This window comes from Coturnix japonica, chromosome 4, assembly GCF_001577835.2.
Source record: "Coturnix japonica isolate 7356 chromosome 4, Coturnix japonica 2.1, whole genome shotgun sequence".
NCBI classification, from domain to species: domain Eukaryota; kingdom Metazoa; phylum Chordata; class Aves; order Galliformes; family Phasianidae; genus Coturnix; species Coturnix japonica.
This window is the reverse complement of record NC_029519.1, coordinates 64,708,611-64,729,145: the sequence shown is the minus strand read 5'-3', so window position 1 is coordinate 64,729,145 and position 20,535 is coordinate 64,708,611. Positions and strand designations below refer to the sequence as shown.

Here is a 20,535-nt window from a genome sequence, read left to right as displayed (position 1 = left end):
TCTCAAGGCTAAACAGACCCAGTTTCCCCTAAAGTCTTCCTCATATGGGAGATTCTCCAGCCCCTTCACCATCCTAGTGGCCCTCCGCTGGACTCTTTCAAGAGATCCCTGTCTTTTTTTGTACTGGGGATGCCCAGACTGGACACAGTATTCAGATGAGAACTCACCACGGGCAAGTAGAGGGGGAGATCACCTCCTTCGACTGCCTGGACAAACGCCTTTTTAAAATAAACACCCCAGTATGCCCATTGGCTTTTTTGGCTACAACAGGGCACTACTGCTTGGCTCATGGTTCAATCGTCGTCCAACAGGACGCCCCAGCGAAACCCTCTCTGCAGAGCCCTCTCCAGCAGTCTTCCCCAGCCCTGTACTGATAGCATGCAATTATTTCTACCAGCGTGCAAGACTCTACACTTGCTTTTTGTAACCTTCATCCGGTTTCTTACTGCCCAGCTCTCCAGCGCTGTCCAGGTCTCCTGAATGGGAGCACAGCATTTTTTTTTTTTTCTTTTTTTTTTTTCAGGCGTGTCACAGCCAATACCTCCCAACTTCGTGTCATCAGCAAACTTGCGAAGGGTGGTCAACAATCCCTCATCAAAGGTCGTTGATGAAGAATGTTTGAACAGACCGGACCCAAGTACAGACCCCTGGGGACACACTAGTTACAGGCCTCCAGCCAGACACTGCACGCCAACACAAACCCTCTGCCACTCTGCCACGATCAAGCACATTCTCAACCCACTTCACCGTCCACTCATCTATCCCATACTCCTCATGCTTTGTTATACAGGATCATGGGGGACAGTATCAAAGCCTTCTGGAAATCAAGTAAGACTACTCCTACCCGCCTCCTCCTTGTCCACCCCAGCCTAGCGACATCTTCAATAAAAGGCACCAGGCTAGTTGAAGCACGAAACTCCCCCTTGGTGAACCCATGCTGAGTACTCCTGATAACCTCCTTATCACCCAGGTTGTTGAAGAATGGCATCCAGCACAAGCTGTTCCGTCACCTTCCCTGGGACAGAGGTGATGCTGACTGGCCTGTAGTTACCCAGGTCTTTCTTCTTGCCCTTTTTGAAGACTGGAGTGACATTGGCGTCCTCCAGTCTTCAGGCACCTCCCCAGTTCTCCAAGACCTCTGATAGATTACAGAGAGCGGCTCAGCCAATGACCTCTGCCAGCTCTCTCTCAGCACCCGTGGATTGCACCCCATCAGGTCCCATGGATTTGTGACCTTAATGTTTCCTAGGCACTCACGGACCCCCGCTCCTTCCCTGACTAAAGGGAAATCTCCCATTCCCCGGACTCTCTCATCAACCTCCAGGGTCTGGGATTCCTGAGGGAGAGCCCTTTCACTAAAGACAGAAGCGAAGAAGGCGTTCAGTATTTCTGCCTTCTCAGCATCCCCCGTTACCAGAACTCCCCCCTCACTTAGTATGGGGCCCACATTCTCCCTAGCCTTCCTTTTGCTGTTAACATATTAAAAAAAGCCTTTTTTATTATTCTTTATCTCCTTAGCTAGATTCAACTCCACGTGGGCTTTGGCCTTCCTGGTCACATCTCTGCAGTCCCTGATTACATTCTTATATTGTTCCCAAGTGGTCAGACCCTTTCTCCACATATCATGTACTTTCTTCTTTCCGCGGAGCTTGCACATGAGCTCCTTACTCATCCATGCAGGTCTCCTTGCACCTTTTCCCAATTTCTTAGTCACAGGGATGCACCGATCCTGAGCTTGGAAGAAGAGCCGTTTAAACGCTAACCAGCTCTCACAGGCCCCCTTGCCTTCTAGCACCCTGGCCCACGGGATAGCCCCAAGTAGGTCCCGAAGGAGATCAAAGTTGGCTCTCCTAAAGTCCAGGGTAGCAATCCTACTTTCCTACTTTTTGCTTTGCTTTCTCATTCATTATACATGTGCTATTGGTCTTCTGAAACAAAATGAAATAAAACAGCCACAACTATGTGATAAAAACAAATTAAATGAGAAAAAGCTATGTGTTTCTGGTATACTTTCTTTTGTATTACCAAGTAATACAAAATCAAGTAACAAAATTAGTATTTCTGTAGAATTCTTTATTTTAAATTTTATATCCCTTACTATACTGTATGCAACCTACATTATGATTCTCTACTGACAAGCAGTTGATTAATATGACTCTGGCCTGTAACAGAACAACTTGTGTTAGTCAAAAACAAAACAAAACAACAAAAAAAACCACATTAAATCATTAAACTCATTAACTCATTAAACCATTTTCAGGCTTAATGGGTGTCAGAACATTGCTTTTTTTGGATTTGTTGTTGTTTCCTAATATTACTAACTTCATTACTAATTTTTTCTTTCTGTATTCATTCAGTTAACTCATTTGTTAAATGCTAATTTGTTTTATTCATTTTATTCATCTAAAATGTTGAAGAGAAACAGCTACGGAGGTTGCGACCAAAACTGATAAGTGCTAGTAATCACATTAACAGAACTGCAGTGCTGAATGGAACATTTAGAGATCATTTTGTATATCTATCCTTTCCCAAGGTAGGATTAGCTGATTAGCATTGTTTATACTGCCCCTGGAGGAAGTTTGTCTAGGCGTTCTTAAAAATATCCTAATGGTGGAAACTCTGTAACCTTCCATCACTATATTTATCCTCAAAGTTTTTTCATTTATTTATTTAATTATTATTTCTAGCCTGATTTCTTGCGCAAAATAGATTGTTCCCACCCTTGCTTTACTATGTAAGTCTTTTTGGTACATGAAAAATACCGTTTTCTCCTTGAAGTGTATTCTCATTCTTGCTAAGGTATACAAATGTCGAAGAATCAGTTATTTGTCTGATAGTAATGCTTTATTTATTTGTTTATTTGAATTCATTTTAGTGATAAAGAGCAAAGCATTTCACATTTGTTTTGAAAATTCAGCTATGCTCTCACTTAAAATCAGCTAAATACTTGAACTTTTGGCATGCTAGTTCAGTAGGTCTTGCTGGTCCTGGTAATTGTTTATAGAATACGCATTGCAACACCAGAGGCCTGGGTTCGAATCCCCCCTGTGGCGCAAGTGGTAGAAGTGCCGCTCTGCTACACAGGAGGCTCGAATCCCAGAGGGTTGGACTCGATGATCTCTAAGGTCCCTTCCAACCCACACAAGATTATGATACTATGATACTTAATGTGTAAGATGCATGTCATATTTCAAGTAAAGTACTTTAAGTTCTTATTTTCATTCTGTGATCCCTTTTCCTTAAATATGAACAGAATAAAAGGGTTCAGAATTCATTATTTTATATCCTATCATCACACCTCCTCTCAATATATTACTAATTCTATTAATGCACATATAAAACTTTCTGTCCTCTGAAATGTTTCTTGAGCACTGAAAAACATTTCAGAATTCTGCACAATATAATTGAAATTGTTTTAGTCCAAAAGCAATTAATATATTAATTACTTCAGTGCAATTGGCATGTTTCAAACAGTGGGTCTATGTTTGACTTGATTCAGGAGGACTGCTTTAGAGATAGCATGCACTGTCTCTGCAGCACATGATAATGCCACATTCAGAATGACAGTAGTAAAAGCCTTGGGGCACTAAATGCTTCTTGAGATATGTTCAATTGCTGTTTAACTGTATTTAGCCTAAGGTGCGGAGAAAGAAGTTGCTGATGCCTTCAAACATGTTTAAGTGTTTTAATAGTGTCTTGGCATGTCAGGAATATACCACAGCATTTACAGATTGTAGTTCCTGAATTGATGCAATTAGAAGGCAGGAATTTCAAAGCCTGTACTGTTGTAGCTCTCTGTAGTTCAGTGCTTTTTTTCCCCTCAAAATATGAATTTCTACAGTGTGTACCCTCTCTTCTGCATTATTGTTCTCTGATCATGTAGTCAATACTTGTGATGATTTAAGAGCTCTGTTGTTTCTCCAATCATGCATCTTATAAAACAGATAACCATTTAACATAAAAGCTATGTAGATGAACTCCATTTCAATTATATGGCTTTGATGGTGTTCTTCTTGAATTTTTGTGTAGCACTCTGAATGTAATGTATTTGTGTACATAGCCTAGGAAAATGTGGGGTGAGAACTGACACATCCAAACCACAGTGTCTGTTCTTTCTGCAAATGAGTAGCTATTCCTTTTTTTCACCATAGACTCAAACTACTGAACAGGTATTCTTCACAGACTTTCAATAACTGGAAACATGCCAGGCTATTATCAGGAATAGCAGCAAAATCTGCATGCAGCCATTGATTTGTAATAGATTCAATTCAGCACACCATCTAACAGTGACTCTTCAGATCACATGGACCAAGCTGTGTGGTTTAAAGTATTTTCATACTACTGTAGTATTAAGTGACCTTTCCAGTGATGTACTCCAGAAAAAGTCTACAACTAAGAATACTTTCTTGGTGCTGAGTTCTTATTTCTGGGAGTGTTCAAGCTATTGCAGATGGATAGGAATTCAGTATTGCTCTGAAGAGATTTATATTTCAGTAAATGGAACAGAACATTAGACTACTTGGGTATGAAGCCCATTGGTGCTGTAAGTTTTATGTGTGATTTACAAAAGATGTAAAAATGAAAAGCCCCATACATCTTCCTCAGAAATACAGCATATTCTGGTACCATATCAGGTCTAATTGCTAAAAGTGGGTTTCTCTTAAAATATACAAGAATGGGTAGATGAAAAACTTGAAGCCAGGGTGAGTGTACAGCTTTGACTCTAATTCTGCAGTATGTATGTGTATACATTAAATTACATAATTTATAACATTCTCACTGACTGCTGTATTCATAATACTTTGTCCTTGTTCACATACACTGACCTCATTGACCTTCTTCTGAATGGGAAAAGAGAACATAAAAGAAAATTATTTGGGTGGAGTATTTTAGCTGTTAGCTTTTTGGGATTAAACGGTCAATGATCATTGTTTCCCCTCTCAGCACTACCATGCTAGATGCCCGCAATTTATTTATTTTTTTTCTTTTATAACAAGCAATCCTTCAAGTCCTAAGGCAACAGCTAGCTACAATCAATAGAAACATGATCATGCATATAAATAACTCCATTCATTTACATGCTTTCATACAGAGCTTTATGGAAAATTTCTCAGAACTTAGCAATTGATTTTTAAAGAGTTGTTGAATCAATAGTATATTTTATTTTTAAACGGTAATTATCATTTAACGCTGCAAAATTTTTGGTATAATCCTACATGAGATGCAATAAGAAAGTAGGCTGCAGTCCTTCTCTTCTGTGAGACCCTGTAATCAATGTTCTCCATTCTTTTTAAGCTCAAGTCTGAGCAGATGCAAGTGAAATTTGATTTCTTTGATATTCACTTCTAAAGGTAACTTTTTGTATAGTGTGCTTAAATTTGAATATTCTATGTACAAACAGCTAAAAACTAAATTCAAAATCTGTGAATGTCTATATGACGAGAAATGCCATCCTCCCAGGTTTATTTTCTTAATAATTAACAGTATGATAAAATTTGTTAATAACTAGCATTTTAAGTATATATCTGAATCTGTTTCAAAATATATAACTGTTTTAGCAATCTGTTATTCTCTTCTTTGATGATTTGCAAACTGTGATAACAAGTTCTTTACTGTGTCTTATTCTATTAGATTTGTCAGCTAGTAGGGTGATTGCTGTTGAAGTGTCTATCTTTTAAAATGCTGAGTATTTTTAAATCATGTTATTTAGAGATAAGTTTGGATGCAACTTATTTTAGAGGAGAAAACTTTTTTTTTCCCTTCAGACTCAGAGATTGCTCACAACCCTGGTTAGATAATATGAAAACAGACGCTAAAGGTCACTAGTCTGCAAAAGAAGGTCAATCTGTTCAGAGATTTAGCAAAAGTACATTTAATTACTTTGTAGTTAAAGCTGTGTGGTGTTTTATTTGTAAAGAAGGGTAAATCTCTGTTATCTACTGAGGTGTATTAGAGGTACCCTAGTCTTCATTTGACTAGTTTAGTTATTTCTAATAGTATAGTCATTAAAGCACTGTTTGTATAACTCATCTTCTGATATAACTAAGACAGAAATGACAGAAAAAAATTACTCCTACCCCACACCTCACCACTAAATGCTGAAGTTATATCCATCTTTTAAACAGAAGAGCAGAAAACAGGTTTCATTAGCATGTTAGATTAAATGCGGGCTTAAATGCGATCTTGATTTAAGCTCTTAAAACAGATGCAAGAAAGCAGTGGACTAGAAGACTACATTAACTGTATGTGCCAAATGCTAACTGAAGGGTGTTTTAGGGGAAAATTATCTCACAGGAACCAATAGCCTACAGGAGGCAAGGCTGCTGCAGCTCGATGTCTGTGGGTTCAACAAGAAACAAAGCTGAAGATGTGTCCCCAGCAGGCATGTGCACAGAGCACAATTGTATGCCACACATAAACACAGCTAGCATATCAAAGCCACACAGAACAACTCAAAAATACATGGCACCTGTGGATGGAATTTCTTTTTCTACTCCTCTCTCTTGCTCAACAGCATTGGAGATCAATAGTGAGTATGTGTGTGTATGTGTGTATATAATGCATCTACATATAATACACATATATACACATATTTACTATAAATATTCACTACATTCAATCTGGAGTAGGCTCCATGGACACCTTATAACAACTTTTCAGTATCAGAAGGGGAGCTAGAATAAAGAAGGGGACATACGTTTTTGTAAGGGTTTTGTAATAGGAGAAGGAAAAATGGTTTCAAAATGAAAGACAGGAGCTTTAGACTGGGTTTTAGAAAAAAGTTTATTACAGTGAGACATTGGAATAGATTGCTCAGAGAGGTAGTGGTTGACCTGACATTCAAGGTCAGGCTGTTTGGGGTTCTAAGCAATCTGATCTAGCTGAAGGTCATTGCTGGGGAGCTGGACTAGATGACCTGTAAAGATGCCTTCCAACTCAAACAGTTCTATGATGCTATGATTCTATATATGATATACTATATATATATATATATATATACATATATACCATTGGATTATATATATTTCTGTATTTTAGGATTGTATGTGTATATATATATATATGTAGGTCTGCCTTCCCTCAACCCATTTTCCCACCTTTGATCCTTCCCCTAAACATTTGATAATGAAGTCCCATACAATCCCCAACAGCTTTTCTTCTGCATCCCATATCATGTCCTAAATCCCATGACAGCAATCCCTCCTAGACTGAAAGATGATCAGATCAGCTGCTGATGACTCATGGCCATTGGCTTCATTCCCAGACAACAGGGCAGATGGCTATGCTGGAATAGCCCTGGGAGGGTACCCGACAGAGTGGTTGTTCCTCTGGAGTCCTTGACTTGGATTCCCATCTGCCACTGCTCCATCGAGCCTAGGCAGTGCCCCCTGTTATGAGTCTTGATTATCCTGTGAGGATATTTGGTATCCTCCTCCATCCAGTTTCTTTGAGCTCCTTTCTAGGCATGCAGAATAGCTTTATCTCAAAAAAATAAGAGATGAATGATAAAATGAGCCACACTCTGACTTACAGGCTATTGCTTAATAAAGTAGTACATTGCACTGTAAAGCTGATTTCACACGATGTTTTGTGCTTTATTTTACAATAAGGGATTCTGCGTTTGTCTAGAAGTAAATATGTAAACAGAACGATGCAAAATGGTAAACTTTCATGAATATGGTTCAGCTAGCATGGGGTGGATTTTTAGTAACCGAAGTGTTGCTGGGTTAAGACTTACTGCACTAGAAAGAAACCCTCAAATATTGTGAGACATTACCAGTTTCAAGATCAACAAACAAACAAAAAACTAACAGCAACATTTTTCAATTAACACACACTCATGTTTTAAGTAAAGGTCAAACAGTTCTTTTGTGAAGTATTTCTTTACATTCTTCCAGAGTAATAACTTAATAGTAGTAGCAAGCATAATGTTTAATGGTCATTTTCCAGAAATAATGTGTTAGTTGAAAACCTTATAAAGACTGAGGTGGAACGTAGGTTTGCTTTATTTTAGATAGATAAGAACAGCTTTAACAATCAAAGCACATTAGATACAGCTCAGCAGTTAATTATGCATCTTACCTTTAGGATGTGACAGAATAATATTAGATTTAGCAGAAAAGTAATAGTCAATTTTCCTGTTACATTCCCTGTCTTTCGTGAGCATCTCCAGAACATAGGTATCTGAAAACTAAACTGATAACTGTCCATAGCCTTTGTATTCTTCATTGAAACAAATGCAGTAGTCATGGCTGAGTCTAACTGCAGAAGTCTTAAAAAAAGTATGACTGAAAACAAAACAAAAAACAACTTTGTTTCCCTCCTTGCTATCTTACACATTTTGGCTACAATTACTGCTATATAAATGTCAGTGCTGTTTTCTTCACTGAGTTCAGTGATGTACTGAAGTACAAAGTATTGCACATTTTTACAATCTTGCAATGAATAATTAAATAAAAAATAGCCAAATGAATGAATGAATCAATAGGAGTTGCGTGTAAATCCAACTTTCAAGAGCTGTTGGAGATTTATCAGGATTAAATCTGCAGATGCTGAAATGATACACGACTTCTCTGCTAGTATATATTTTAAACCAAAAGAAAAGCAAAGAATTTTCTTTTTTGAAATAAACCTCAGGAATGTTTTTTTTTTTTCTTGTTCTATAAGCTATGAATTTATATAGATTTAATACTTTGAATTGTAACTGTTTCAGGGGGCCATTTGGCAGCAAAAATAATATAAATAAAAAAGCGGGCAAGCTTCAAGGAATAAAATTAAGACTAAATAGACTTCTGGAAGACTGATAAAATTACAGTTCCCACAAATTTGGGTGGGATATTGGGAAGGTAAAAAAGGCTGCATTCCATATGAAATACCTTATTATTTATTTCTATGTTGAAGATCCTTACTCCTTTTTTTTTTTCTTTTTTTTTTTTTAATTATTATTTCTAGAAGAAACCTAGAAGTTGTGTCATATAAGTTTTAGTATATGAAAGTCATATAAAATACAAAGTAAAATTAAATTTACCTTTTTTGATTTTTGTTCCTTGTTAACTTTGATTCATCTTGTTTCTTTGTAGGCAGCTTTACTTATATCTCATAGATCATAAATTAGGATAAAGTGAAGAAAAGAATGAATTTCAACATCCTATCCAGTCCTTAAAATAAGTCCACTGCAGCTGCAGTGATCTAGAACAGGACACCTTTTAACACAGCACATCACATGAAAACTGTCAATGTACTAATTCAGGCAGCATTCAGATTCTCCCTACCTCTCTACATTACCATACACAGCACGTATAACAGCATTACCAGTACATGCTAGGTTACACATACTTATAACCAACTGCAGTTTCTTTATATGCTACTACTAATCATTGATTGTAGCCCTCATACTGTGTCCTAACAACAAATACCATACCATGAGAAATACATCCAGAGATTCACCTTGTGTTAAATTTGAGTCTTATTGTCAATTGCAGACCTGCTCAAACGCCAAAAATTAAGAATGATCATAAGAGTTTGCAGGTTCCAGAACCTTATACTCCTTTCACATAAGTTACATAAAAATCAAAGAAAGCTATTTTCAATAATTTCAAATAAACTGACAGCAGAGAATTAAGTACTTGGTTGACTCTTTTAGACAGCAAAAAATCAGTAACTAATGCCAAATTTGACTTTGCTTTTGAGATTCATTGACAAACATAGTAACTGACAATATTTTTACTTTTCAGTTCTTAATATTTACATTAAAGTACTGATATGCTTTTGGCGTATGAGCATATGCAGCATAAAAGAAGATATAGCTAAGGAAGTTATTGCAAAATTGATACTAAGACTTTTAAAAGTTTTTTTTTTAGATTTAAGGATTCTCATTTTCACTGGAAGACATTGCAGTATTCATTTGTAAAGGCAACTCTATTTTATTTTCAGATTCAAGGCCTCTGCCAGATGTAGCCCTGACAGGGAAGTGTACCCGAGAGTGTGATGAATATGGCCACTCGGACTCCTGCTGGATGCCAGTTCGCACGTCTCCTGAAAGAAAGCAGAAGAGCCAGCCAAAACTCTCCACGTTCATGCCTGTTGATGAACGGGGCAGTCAGGAAAAGCTGGCCAATGGAGAAGCTTCCCTCATGGGTGATCGCAACAGAAACCTCCTTAACAAAAAGTTGACCTCATCCTATGAGACCTTCAGCGCCGCTAGTTTCAGCAAAAAAGAAGAAGGCAATCCAGAAGATATCCCCCTTACGCAGACAGGGGAATATAAGCCATCTCCTGTCAATACTTTAACTAGAAGAGAAGTTTACCTGTAAGCTAAAAAGCAGCAACGAATTTCTTTCATGTTGTAAGCAAGAAAAGAGGGAAAAGTCTTAAAATCAAAACAATTTTAACAAAATTAAGAAACAAAAAGAGGAGGCCACCAAAGAGACATAAGCTCTGCTTGCCACTTCTGCCTCCATAGCAGGCATTTAATTATACTGTCTGCCTGACTATACTGTACAATGTAGAAAATGTTGTTACTTGCATGTCAAATCCCCCCTCACCAATTTTTTTCCCCTAACTCTATGGTTGCAAACTCCTCCCATAGTAATGAGCTTGATTAAAAAGAACACAACGCATTGTTGTTTCTCCTCTGCAGAAGCATGAGTTAAGCCACTCATTTTTTCAATGGTCATCTGGCTTGTTGAGGTCAGGGAAAATATATTCAAAGCATATCATCTGAATATTGCTGATCCCCACCAGGGACAATCCTTCAGAAACCATACAGATTTAAAGATAAATGTAAAGGAATAATCATTAATAAGCACTTTGTGAAGACCACAGCTTTAATATTCTCACCTCTCATCTGACGCTGGATGTGACAGAGATATGTTCAGCTTGAGACTGCCGTCCGAAACATGGCAAAGTTTCTTATGAATCATGAACTCTGGTTCTGTTTTATCCATAGAACAAATGTGTTCTAGCTGTATCTCTTTCTCTCCTCCTCTCTCATTCTCTGTAATGATTACTTCAATGTAAACACAATTAGTAACACATATACCGTAGCATTATAATGGTAAACTCTTGAAATCATTTTTTTGGACAAGACTAACTGGGAAGATAGTAATAACAAAAAGGCCAAAGATCACACTATGGATCAGGGGAACTGCTAAGTATTGGGGCTTGGCATAGAAAACTAATATACTCATACACATGTACTCATAACACACCTTCAGTTACATTTGCACAGCAGCACATTCTACAAGCCCAGATGACAAATTTTTTTCCCGTGCGGTTCAGTTGAATGCCCAAAGGAAATGATCTGGAGTTTTTTATTGTGATGACATGATATGTTGCAGCAGATGTTTCATGTATGATACTGCCAATTCCAGGGATTTTATGAAGTCAAAATTAAAAAATAATAGTATTGCTAGAAGGCTGTGTTATTGAGAATGCTTGGTAGGATGAAGGTGGACAATGTGGTGATACAATGACAAGAGAATATCACAACTCAGATATAAAACCTTCTTTTCAGAGTACAAGGAATGTTTGTTGAGTCTTTTGTCATCAGTGTTGCAGATTGATTTGTATCAAAACTGTAATGCAGGTTTTCTTGAAACACAAGTGCATTAAAGCCAAGTGAAGTGCAATACTAAACAGTGTCAAGACTCAGAACATTTAGGCTAGGTAGAAAATAAACAATGTGATATGATACTCACCTAGTGGGTCAAGATGAGTCAGAAGGAATCCAAACTGCCTACAGTATGCAAGAGCTCTGGGCAGTTCAGGAAAGAAAGAGGAAATGAAACAGGTTTTTTGTGCAATAAAAGCTACAAAATGTGCAGAACTTAAGCCAGTTTCTCCCTAGATGATGCTGCAGTAATAATGATGAACAGCGCAGACATTCACATGGAAGTGACAATTGAAGGACACTGTCTGAGAAGGGGAGAAGTATTCTAATCCCTGGCTGTTTCACCTGGCATTAAAGCATGGTTAGATGGCTCTCTAGATACTGTATTCATAATGTAGCTTTGGGTAGTTTCTTAGAAATAACCTTAAAAAGCCTATAGTAGAGGTTGCTAAATCAATACAGCTCATCACATTTTGAATTCACTTGTCCATTTAGTCAGAGATGCTATTTCTGGCTGTTCCATTCTCTCTTAAGTTTACTTTCATCATGTAACATAAGACTGTATAGCAGTTATGATGAATGGGCACATTTTAGAAAGAAAATCAAAGATTAATAATGATTGAACATTCATATGTTTAATTATTTAAGTAATATGAAGACATGCAAACCAGTACTTTGTTATGAGACTGCATAGAGCAGTTACTGCTTTGTATAATCTGTAATTACCTGTTTAAAAATGCTTCTAAAATGCTTATGTAATGTATACACATTTTTCTTGCACGTTTCAAAAGAATACACAATTGCATAATAAACATTCAACAGAATTTCCTTTGATAATTATTTTTTTTTTATTTAAAATTACACACACAAAAGAAATAGGTAGCTTGGTTCAATATATTGTTAAACCCTTTGTCTGCGATGCTAATAATTCAGGTCATAGAAGACCTTCAGATTAAATGGATCAGCAGTCACTCACCGATTTTCACACCACATTAAGACAGTCATTACATACTTTACCTGTGTGCATCTCCTTAGAACTAAAATGGGTGTGAAAGAATTTTTTTTAAGTTCTATCTACTGTAAGTATTCACAACAATTCTAGTAGAACTAGCCACTATTAACATGCTGATTACTCTTCTGACCTGGCATGACACACAAATATACTTTGTGTTTGTATTTCTCTTTTTATTTTAAATAGGTTAAATCTGGTGCCACTCCATAAATAGAGTGCTTTTGTATAAAAATAAATAAACTATAAAAAATAATTAGGGTGAATGCAAAATATGCAACTGTGCCTTTTATACCTGTTACTATGGTAGAGTGGTATTTGGGTTTAGACACTGAGGGATAAGGGGCTATTCCCAATCTTTTTGAACCTGTATATTTACCTGTTTATTTTCTGAGAAATTATAAATATATTTAAAAACAAGTCCTTTGCCAAACTCAGTTAATGGACCAGTCTTAAACATTATTAACACAGTGCTGTGGTTTAAATATGTCTTGAGGGTTGTTTTGTTCGGGTTTTTTGTTGTTGTTGTTTTTCCAAATTAATCTTTGTGGGGGGCCTGGGATTGTCTTCATTTGGTTTTCAATTCTGCAGCCTGGAGAGCAATGATCAGTCTATACTATAGTTGTTTAGCAAGGCGTCACCAGTTCATGTTGCCAGGAAACTTGACAATTTCTTTTTAATTGCTTTTTGCTGCCATTGCATTTCAGTTGTACAGTATTGAAATCATCCTTTTATTTCTTTCCATGGTAAACTCAAATGACCTTTGCATGTGTTTTACATTAGGGCACCTTTATAGATTGATGCATTAATATATAACTTTATATGTATTAGAAAATTCAATAGCTTTGGTCTAAAATCTAATGCTCATTTTGGATCTCAGATCCACTATGTTTATTCAATATGATTTCTGACTGGCCTGCTGCCTGAGTTTCAGGAAAAAAAAATTAAAAAATAAAAAAATGGTAAACATTATTTTTATGTGGGGGAAGAATTTAAATGGGATTCAGATGATTGACTGAAAGTCTACCCTAGGAAGTTGTCGTGTAGGAAAGCATGGAGTATAGTTGAAGATTTGCCATAATCACAGCTATCACCAAACACTTGTAAGAACTTGAACAATGAAATACTTTTCCTTTTCTTTCATTGGTGAAAAAACGTATAGTGTTTCCTTAAGGAATGAAGCAGATGAAATAGCAATAGAGATGAAATTACATCAGTTAAGTTGTATTATTGACAGAAAAGCATAAACACAAGAAAGAAGACAATATTTACCAGCTACCTGGGGTATGCTTTCAGACAACTTTTTCCTAAATTTTAAAGCACTTGCATTCAGTGTGGTACGATCTGTTTGTAATATTAATCATTGACTATTGTTCTGCAACTTGGATGTTGATAGTGAAGCAGAGAACAATTTATCATTGTTTATTATGAATCACTATGCACGCAACTATGCTAAACATGGCAAAATGTATTAAACGCTAGTCCACCTCTATTTATGAAATATTTACATAATTTAATTTGCTTTTGTACAGTTATATGTAAATAAATTGCTTGTCATTTTTGTCTCTGCAAATTAAAATATAACATGTTCAACTGGTTGCCCATTTGCTAGTGTACTTTCTGTGACTTACTCTTCCTCTTTCACTGGATTAAAACACATGCAAGCTTGCATATTTAACCTATATTTTGCATAGCAAGGATGAATGCAGTCTTGTAACTGGCCACTTCTTTAGCTGCTGATGTATCTGAATTTACTTTACAGAGTGAAACTCAGTGGAAATTATTCACAATAAGGACAACATACAGCTACTTTCAGAAATAAGGTACTTGTAATGATTGCAGTTGACTCCCATTACTGTTCAAAATCGCTTCTTCTTGAGGAATAGTTAAAGCAAGAATATGCAGAAAAATAGTAACGTTTGAGTAAAATCTCAGTTATTTCCATTACAGAGTATGGAATTTTCCAGCTATCAGCAAGGTTGTTATTTTTTTCCCCTAAAAATTTATAACTCTTACTTCCTAAAGTGTCAGGGAAGCATCTATGGTGAGAAGAGAAAAATAATTAACACTGTTTAAGAGCAAAATGTGAAATTAAAAGCTACAGATCTTTCTAGGTGTGAGACAAATAATCCATCTCAGCATAACAATAGACTGAGAACAAACTATCCTCAAGAAGGAATGTCTGAGAAGCAGTTTGTCTTCTGCTTCACGCACTGCTTATTTTGTTAAAAATAAAGCAAGTTCCAAACCAGCCATTTCGTTGGGATTTGCATCTGTTGTGATAAGTGAAAAATATCCTGGGAGGGGAGGAAAGAAAAGCGAAAACTTTTGTTCCCCTTACACCTTCATTGCTGCTATTGTTTTGTAGTAAATACAGTACTGCTACAGAGACTTTGCACATTATTGTATAGAATTCCCCACTAACCAACACAAAATGCTGTTTCTAGCTATTTACATTAGTTACAGGTTAGGCTTTGATTTGTTGCAAATAAACATGGTCTGGACAGAACATTTTTTCCTTTTTCCTTCTTTTTTTTTTTTTTTTTTTTTTTTTTCTTCTTTCTTTTAAATAAACTTGACATTGCAAATTTCTTTATCTGACTGTGCTTTCAGTTAACATTGTCTGGTCTACTGTAATGGATGTGTCAAGAAAGATTGCTCTTCCCATAACCAGAAATCTAAATCTGCATGCTCATGGAGAGAACTCAACCCACCAACTGACCCCAGATCTCCCACATCACACTGGAATGAGATACCCCTCAACCTTTCAGCAGTAGCAGTATTTTAATGAGTAACTTCAATCAAACTTTCATGTTTATTTTATACTAGATGTAATATGCAAGGCATGACCTTATGTTTGTTTATTTTGTCTTTAATCTTCCTTCTTCTAGTTTACCAAATGCATTCAGGAAGGTGATTACAAGGAAGATAAAATAAATTTCCTGAACTGCAGAGTGGTAAGAGAGGATAATATAAACTGGTGAAAGCTAACAATTTATATGCCCCTTTAACCCTGGCTCCATTTCTCCCTCTTGCACTGCAGTAAAATGTAAATCTTATGCAGAGACTGAAATTAATAAATGTGACCTAGGCAGAAATAATTCCATGTCTTTATTGAGCCTCCTGAGGGGAGTGCATAGAAGATGGTTAATAGTTCATAAATGTGCAAATCATCTAGTTTATGCCAAAAAAGAAAGCAATACCACAGTTAGAGAGACAAGAATATTTAGCATATTAATCATATGACAGGACTCTGGTCAGTCAGTTCATAACACTGTTTCTTCTGAAGCAAGTATGGGTGGTTTAATAACTTACTTAAATATATTTACCAAGAAACTATGAAAATGAATAAATAAGTAAAATGTAAAATATGTGTTCTGCAGTGGCATGGGGTAGCCTCTGGGAGAAGGAAGAAAGAACAGCAAATCAGTATAGCCTAATTGGTACAGAAATGTTAGAAATAAATCCCTTTAGACTTTTAAAATTATTTAAAGATCTTAAGATAAGGAGATATTAATTCACAATTTGTAGCTATCTACACTATGGTATTGTTAATTTCCAAGAAAGTATTGCTAATTATAAGGTATGTGATTGTATTTAAAAGGTGTGGTATTTTAAAAGGTTTAATTATTGGTTAAAATATTTATATCTTATTATTTCTCTGCAAGCTTATTAAAGCAAAATTCAGCAGACTCCTAAAGCATTCTCTGCAGGGGAAGCCAGAGTTGAAAAGACTAGTGTATATTTTTCATAAAATGTTGTTTCAGAACACCTTCTGTTTTCAGGAATGTGACCAACTTCTTCACATTTACACTATAATCACGGTTCTTAAAAAATAAAATGAAATATCTAGACATCTGAACTACCACTGCTTTCCAGAACATAGCAGGAGGAGAAAAGTAATGTAAAAATAGGGTCAGTACAACATTTTGCATCTTTTCTCCCATTTGGAAAATCCTATCTTCAACAGTTCAGCAAATCATGAAGTGTGTCATGAAGAAGGCAACTTAATAGAATGAACTGCTGTGTTTTTTCCCCCTAACCCTGTAGAGAATTTGAGAAGGAAAACAGTAACAGAGAAAGAGGAAAAGAAAAAAAAAAATCACAAAGTGAAGTGTATGTTCACATAGATTTACACAAGAACCTTCTCACTTTTTGCTTTTGAAGCAGATTTGAAGATCCTCTTCAATATTCCAGAGAAGTTTCCACTTCTGTCATTATCCAGTGACAGAGAGAATAGGTGAGAGGTCCTACATCTATTCTAAGGTAAGATAAAACAAAGCGTGTAAGTTAATGCCAACTTTAACATAGCAGGGTATGGTGATCTAGTTTTCTATGTCGTATAAGTTGCGAAAACAGAAATCAAAACTTTTTTTTTTTTTTTTTTTTTTTTTAGTTCATCTCCTCTTGCTGACAGTTGCTGGAATNTATGGTGATCTAGTTTTCTATGTCGTATAAGTTGTCAGTTTAAGGTCAAAATTTTTTTTTTTTTTTTTTTTAAATATTAGTTCATCTCCTCTTGCTGACAGTTGCTGGAATCACTGGAATCATCTTGGCACCTACTTGGCTTTTCCTCACCTTGTTTACACTCCTTTTCAGTCTGACCTCTGACCCTCTGACAGGCATCATGTTGCCATCTTTATCTTTAAAAGAATTAAAATATGGCAGACTCTCACACATCTAAACATGACTGAATATTTGAAATGTTCTTACAGGTAGTAGAACAAGGAGTATGCCTTGAATTTAGAACAATCTTATGCTGATTAAAAATATTAATAATGGTCTTGAATCCTAGGGAGGACTAAAATACTGCTGTGTGTGGTAAAGAACAAACCACACTCTGGGTACAACCCTAGAATAACAAGCAGTGCATTTCTTCTTGCTCTAATCTGTACTTTATATAGAGATGAAAGGAAAACATACAGGTGCTTGTGGCCACTCTGAAGTACAGTTGCCCTCATTTCATTAGTGTAAGAAAGAAAGAAAAAAACATCTTTTACCTAGCCCACATTAAGCTTGTTTCTAAACACTTTGGATGTCCTGGCTGAACATTCTCATTGTTTGCGTATCATCGCTACAGCAATGGTCACTAATGAATGATATAGCTAGAGTGGCATGCTAAGAACAGCATGAATCTGACCAAGAGAAATGATGACACAAAGGTACTACCTAGAGTACAAGACATTAAAATTACATTGCTCTGAAAATAATGCCTCCTATTTATTTCTATGGAAATTAGACACAAAGAGCACAATAACACTTTCTGAGAGAAAATTTTTGCAACATAGTTCACCAATTAATTAGTTAACTATTTTCACAGATAAGCTGATAAAGACACTCCTCATTTCCTGCTGTGACAGCTATGCACAGACATCCAGAATGTGGCTTACCTTTCACAGTACTGTTGCCGCTGCTGAAACACAACAGACATCGCTTCACTGTGCTCACGTCCTCTGTTTGATCTCCATAAACACTCAGCAAGTGTCTCACCTTTTCTTCATAGGCACTTCCATGTCAGATGCCATTTTATCAGACTTTTTTTATCAGGCTTTTCTGCTGCCATCTATCACACAGCAACAAAATATTACAGAATATTGGTGAGAAGTTTCAGCCTCTACTGCCATAACACCAACCTCCTCCTCTGATGTAATGGGTCAAGATAATAAAAGTAGGAGACAATACTTTCAGAGCAGCTCTCAGATAACTCTCGAGGTGCTACAGTGTATTTAGATTACACATTACTGTACACTCATGTAAAATTAAATAACCGCTTTTCAGTTCCAAAGTCAGCTAAGCTAGTCAAAATAAGCTTTCAGAAAGAAATACAGAGAAGTGACAGTTTTCTTACTCATGGACTAAGAAGGCAACATTTAAGAGCTGCAGAATAATTTTGCTCTTTGAGTGACTGCAGATGAAATAAATTTAGCAACACTCAGAAATAATAAATCTTGTCTTTTCTTACTTAGTGATGGGATCTGAAGCTTCAAAAAGTTTACTGCTTAACAGCACTTAGAAAACAAACCAACAAATGCTTCAAATTGAGGAAAGCAGACTGTGTTTCCTATGTCAAGATGACCATAAATATTTTTCACAGTTTTAACCCCCAATTCTCAGAATAAAAAAAAATTATACATATATATATATGTTGGAAAATATGTAGAATAATTAAAGTTGTAGAACATAAAAATAAGATAGGACTTCCCAGCCTCGGGAAGAGAGCCAAGAGATTTTACAGCATTCAATATGAAGTCATGAATAATTAAATAATTAAAAAATCATAAATAGTTGGTTAAACCAATTGTTTATTAATTGGACTTCATTTTAGAGTCATTAGCATTATTGCAAGTTAATCTGCAATACAGTAATCATGTAATAGTATGCATCTTTAAAATTAAATTTAAAAACTAGATTTGTTCTAATGAAACTAATATGCATAACAAATTTTTCACATAATACATGTTTACATTTTAGTTTGAAAAATTAACAGTCCTGTCACAGCTTTTAAAATCATGATGCAACATGACAGGAAAATACAAAACTAAAATGTGAATATGTCTTAGTGTCTTTTGTACTGGTTTTCTGTTGTTGACTGTTTAAAATACTGACTGGAGGAGTTCCTTGTCTATGTAAAATTGTAGTCTGTCAGTAGTTATACTACAGCCTCTTCCAGCTGCAGGTCTGGCTTACAAAACAAACTACTCCCCACAACACATGCAGCAACAGAAATTAAATACCTGAGAAGTGTATACTGTTTAAACTTAAAATAAATATATAAAAAGTTACTATTTACACAAACTTGCATAAGTCTTATGAAAAGTGCATTACAGTTAAAGCTAGTTAAGAACCTAGATAATTTGGTTAGGCTTAACTGACAAGACAGCTGAAAGGCAGTAATTTAAGTGACCAAAGTGAATTAATACTGAGCTCTCAAAAGGGTAGAAATATGCCCTCATTTCTGTTTTGTGCCGTTTTCCAAAATATAGCTGCTGTCAGCATAACAAGGATCTTAATACTGAAGTTAACCTTAAAAATCAAAGGAAGGCTTTTGCCCCCCAGCTCCCCCATTCTCAGTTTTCTTGTACTACCATTAATAATGATGCTAATAACCAAACCTGCATTATCTCATGAGAGACAAGTTCTGTCATATTATTCAGCATGGAAATGAGCAGAACCTCTTACCTCTCAAATGATGTTGCTACCTGCAGAAAGCAGCACTAGGTAGAGATAGTTACCAAATATCTAATGTGATTCATAACTTACATAAATAATTTAGAAAAAGCTCCTGTATCTTCGTGTCTCAGTATGGGGTTTGTTTGCAATGCATGGCACAAGGGCTTTTGCCCTATATATTAGACAACAGAAACTTTTAACAAATTACCTGAGTAATTTGAATCACACAACAACAGAGGGAGAGAATGCACTCTAACTCTGAAGATGTGGAATCACAGGATCAGAAATCATGCCTCAGTAATAGACTACTGCCTCTGAGTGATAGAAACATAGCAGCCTTTGCTCACACGCTCTGACAGTAGAATGGGAAAATAATTGGGTATGCCTGGGGACCTTACTTTATTTGTAAGCTTGTTCATTTGTAAATATATCAAATTCTAACTGAAGCCTTTTAGAAGGAGAAGGCTATCAGTATAATAATTGAGAATTTATTAAATTTTTCATGCTGTGCTCTAGAGAAAACTGCACCATCTCTCATCTATGGAAAGAAAGTCCTGTCACTGGACCAGTACAACAGTACATACATATTGAGGAATAACTTCATAAATTTACTGTCAGTTTACCCTTACAACAGGAACTAGACTTCAAAAGGATAAATTTGAACACTATTTGTATACTTAAATTAATAAGGAAGAGGAAAAAAACAAGCTTTGCTAGTATTTATACATATATAAATATTTCAAAA

At 36.0% G+C, this 20,535-nt stretch overlaps 1 protein-coding gene across 4 annotated transcripts in view; it reads left to right on the top strand.

Annotated features, from left to right (window-relative positions):
• Positions 1-14,224, top strand: part of PCDH7 (protocadherin 7) — a 253,194-nt gene extending 238,970 nt beyond the window's left edge. For 3 of the 4 annotated variants that reach the window (XM_015862678.2, XM_015862677.2, XM_032443977.1), the window contains exon 3: positions 9,934-14,224. In XM_015862678.2, the coding sequence (XP_015718164.1) occupies positions 9,934-10,313 (380 nt within the window). In that variant the 3' untranslated portion in view covers positions 10,314-14,224. The remainder of the gene's footprint in view (positions 1-9,933) is intronic. The other variant, XM_015862679.2, reaches the window with a different exon arrangement.
• The last annotated feature ends 6,311 nt before the right edge of the window (positions 14,225-20,535 follow it).